The 3,346-nt window shown below is 32.0% G+C and overlaps 1 protein-coding gene across 1 annotated transcript; it reads right to left on the bottom strand.

Annotated features, from left to right (window-relative positions):
* On the bottom strand, positions 1 to 746 carry LOC113381141 (zinc finger BED domain-containing protein 5-like). The gene is made up of 2 exons (XM_026620118.1): positions 402 to 746; positions 1 to 9 (listed from the first exon to the last, which is right to left on the bottom strand). The coding sequence occupies exons 1-2, from the start codon at positions 744 to 746 to the stop codon at positions 1 to 3; spliced, it is 354 nt and encodes a 117-aa protein (XP_026475903.1).
* Positions 747 to 3,346: the final 2,600 nt, after the last annotated feature.

Below are 3,346 nucleotides of genomic sequence, written 5' to 3'. Positions count from 1 at the left end.
TTATAAATCCTGTATCACACATAGTTACACTAAATTAACTTCAACAAATCGTTTTTAAAGGAAAATTTACCACGTGTTTATCAAGTTCCGTAAAATATAGCCGCAAGCACTGCACACTAACAGAGTAACGGCACTGCGCTGTTATGAGGAATTACAATGTGACGTCACAGGCACGGTAGCCAATCGTGGCGCGTTAACGTTAACGTTAATTTTTGAATTTAATGAATTTTTAAACGCCCATAACTAATTCAAAAAACATTTTTTTTTGTTTTTTCTTTCACATATCAATAAATTTAATAATGTAGTTTTAAAGCGCATAAAAATAAATATAAAATTTTTTTTTTCAAATTCCCAATTCTATACGAAACTTTGTATGACGCAAGTAACGCTTTTTGTGATACAGACAAAGCTTTTGAAAACGATTCTTTCTGTTTATTTAAGTTATCTAATTTTCTTTGGAAAAATTCTTTTGTTTTGCCAACATGATCGGCGTGCACTTTTTCCAGATGTCGTTTTAATTTACTTGGTTTCATGCTATCTGAGGCCAAAGTATTCATACACAGCAAACACATTGGTCGTTCTTGACCATTAATGATCTTATACGTAAATCCCAATGATAAGTACATTGGATCATATTTTCTATGTTTAGTTTTACTATTTTGTGAAGAAACATTTCCATTATTTTCACCACCCTCTTTTTCTGCTTCATTAAACTTTCTTTTCAACCCAGTCACGTATTTATCCATTACAAACGGTTTTTATAACAAATCAAAGAAAATCACTTTTTCACTACTTTTCACAATAATTCCTGGCTAATAATGTACTAAAACTAAAGCTATAAATTTTAACTCAATAATAATTTAGAAATGATTTTTTCTATATATCAACGCGTGTATCTCCAGCACAACTAATGAACTAATTCGATTTATAGATAACAGAATAAAAAGGATGCTTTTGTTTATTTACTTAAGTTGGTCTCGAGTAAGCACGTGAATATTCGATATGATCCGAGTGTTTATCTTTTGTTTATAGGCCTACAGCTCACTCAACTACAAACGCAAAAACGAAATATTTTGAATGCACCAAAAGTATAGTATATTCATGCTTTTACATTTGTCCTGACAAAATTGCAGCGAAAATTGTAGATTACTTGCATACATTTTGCTGATTTGTTTTTGACACTTACTCAGCATTTAACAACCATATTTTTGAAAGAGCTTCGCGCCCCCCCTGGGACGGCACCGCGCCCCACCAGGGGGGCGCGCCCCACAGGTTGGAAATCGCTGACTTACTCGCTACCGATTGCTCCTCATCCTCAATAGTAGAGATAGTGGGATGACTACCATTGTGAAAACCTTTGAGCAATTGTAATATCAGGCTCACGGTTTTCAATTATTTGTACCAAACCCTGTACTTCTTCTGGCAAATTTGTATCAAAATATTTGTTTATTATTTTTAATAATTTGTTTACTTGATCATCTTGTATTCTAGCTTCTTTAATCCAATCATACAGTTCGTTCAAACAACAAATATTATCAGTCGAAGAGACTACTTCGTTGAGTGAGCTATTCACTGAAATAAAGAAGCGGACAGGATCTACTTTCTAGTCTACCACTTTTCTCGAGAGGCAACTCAGCGGTCAGCCACTCTTCTGATTATGTTTATACTATTTCATTATATATGTATATCATATCTAATAGTGTTGGCATATACTCAGTGCTGGGCTCGGGCCTAAGGCGGCACAATTTAGGGAGCGGCAAATTTTTCAGTATGTCAAAATTTTAAACTCGATAAAGTGTCACGACAATTCATTTTAAGAATAGATCCTAAACTTTTTTGTAAATTTAGAGATCATTTTCTATGAAATAGAACGTATAGATGTACATCGAATAGATTTTAAAACATTTTGAGAAAAGCCGTTTTTGGGGAAACGTTGGCGAGAGGTCAAAAATTGACTCATACACATACTTTTTCCAAATTTAATTCCATTCGATTCAGAATGATTAGATAATTATCCATTAAACATGAATAGCCAGCAAGTGGTTTTCAATGAATAATTGGAAATTTTTGTTAAAATTATTCAATTTCAATATCATTCCGGCCCAAAGCCATCGGTTCAGAATTTTTGGCTAAAGCGTGGACAACAAATTTTGCACGCTTCTGCTAATTTAATCAAATGGCTTTGCTTGTCGGCCTGCAAAATTTATAAACGCTAGTCCTAGTCCTACATCAAATAGATTTTAAACTTTTTGAGAGAAGTCGTTTTTGGGAAAGCGTTGGCGAGAGGTCACAAATTGACTCATACGCATAATTTTTCCAAATTTAATCCCATTCGATTCAAAAAGATTAGATAATTATCTATTAAACGAGTGGTTTTCACTGAATATTTAACAAATGTAGATTTGCAACGAGCAACTCTATTGAAGAACGAGGGCATTATATTGGATGGTAGGCAACAAAATCTTCTCTAAGAAGGCAGTATAAGTGCAAATAATGAATAAAATAAATTATTTTTAAACATTAAAACCATTTTTAGAAGAAACATTTCATTTTAATTATAATATAAGCATAAGAATGTGTAATATGTATCTGAAATAAATTATATTTATTTTTACTTTAAAACATTTTTTTATTTGGAAGAAACATTTTATTTTAATTATAATAATAAGTAATATATAATATATAATAATAATAATAAGAATAATATTTCAGCATTTGATATGAGACTTATAAATGTCCTTTTGTAACAGCAGAAAGCTGAAAGGGAACCATTCCTTCATTATTAAAATAATAGCAAAATTAATCACGAATTTTTAGAGCATCATCACTACTCCGATTTGATGATTATGAAGGGTTTGTAGAAACCTTCATTTCAGTAATATTTGTTTGAAAATTAGACTTGTGTAAATCGCTAGGTACATACCAGTAGCATGCACTTTTTTAGATAATATGTAATTATGAAGCAATATGCATGCATATGTTATTGTTTCCGCTCTTTTCACATCCAGTGGTATCGTAGTCAATAGAATACGCCAACTGTTCGCCAAGATCTCAAAGGCATTCTCCACAACCTTCCGAGCCCTGCTCAACTTCTAGTTGAAAATCTTCTTTTCATAGGTCAGACCCCTATATGGATATGGTTTTAAAAGGTTCTCCTTCAGACAGAATGCATCATCACCAACTATTACAAAAGGTAATTTTAATTTGCATATAAAATATTACTTACAAACAATAAGTCTATAATATTTCAGCAATATTTAAATATCAAATAAATAAAGTAGACTTACCCAAGTTCATTAAACAGCATACTTAATACACAACGACTCCACTCACGCTTTCTTGATCG

Source organism: Ctenocephalides felis, unplaced genomic scaffold, assembly GCF_003426905.1.
Source record: "Ctenocephalides felis isolate EL2017-DRISC unplaced genomic scaffold, ASM342690v1 CF-g0.4_SCAFFOLD_02629, whole genome shotgun sequence".
NCBI classification, from domain to species: domain Eukaryota; kingdom Metazoa; phylum Arthropoda; class Insecta; order Siphonaptera; family Pulicidae; genus Ctenocephalides; species Ctenocephalides felis.
The sequence above is the reverse complement of the archived record's forward strand: the minus strand, read 5'-3'. Positions and strand labels throughout refer to the sequence as shown.

What these genes read in the sequence shown, in the direction of transcription:
- LOC113381141 (XM_026620118.1), bottom strand. Translation starts at nt 746, where the DNA reads ATGGATAAATACGTGACTGGGTTGAAAAGAAAGTTTAATGAAGCAGAA.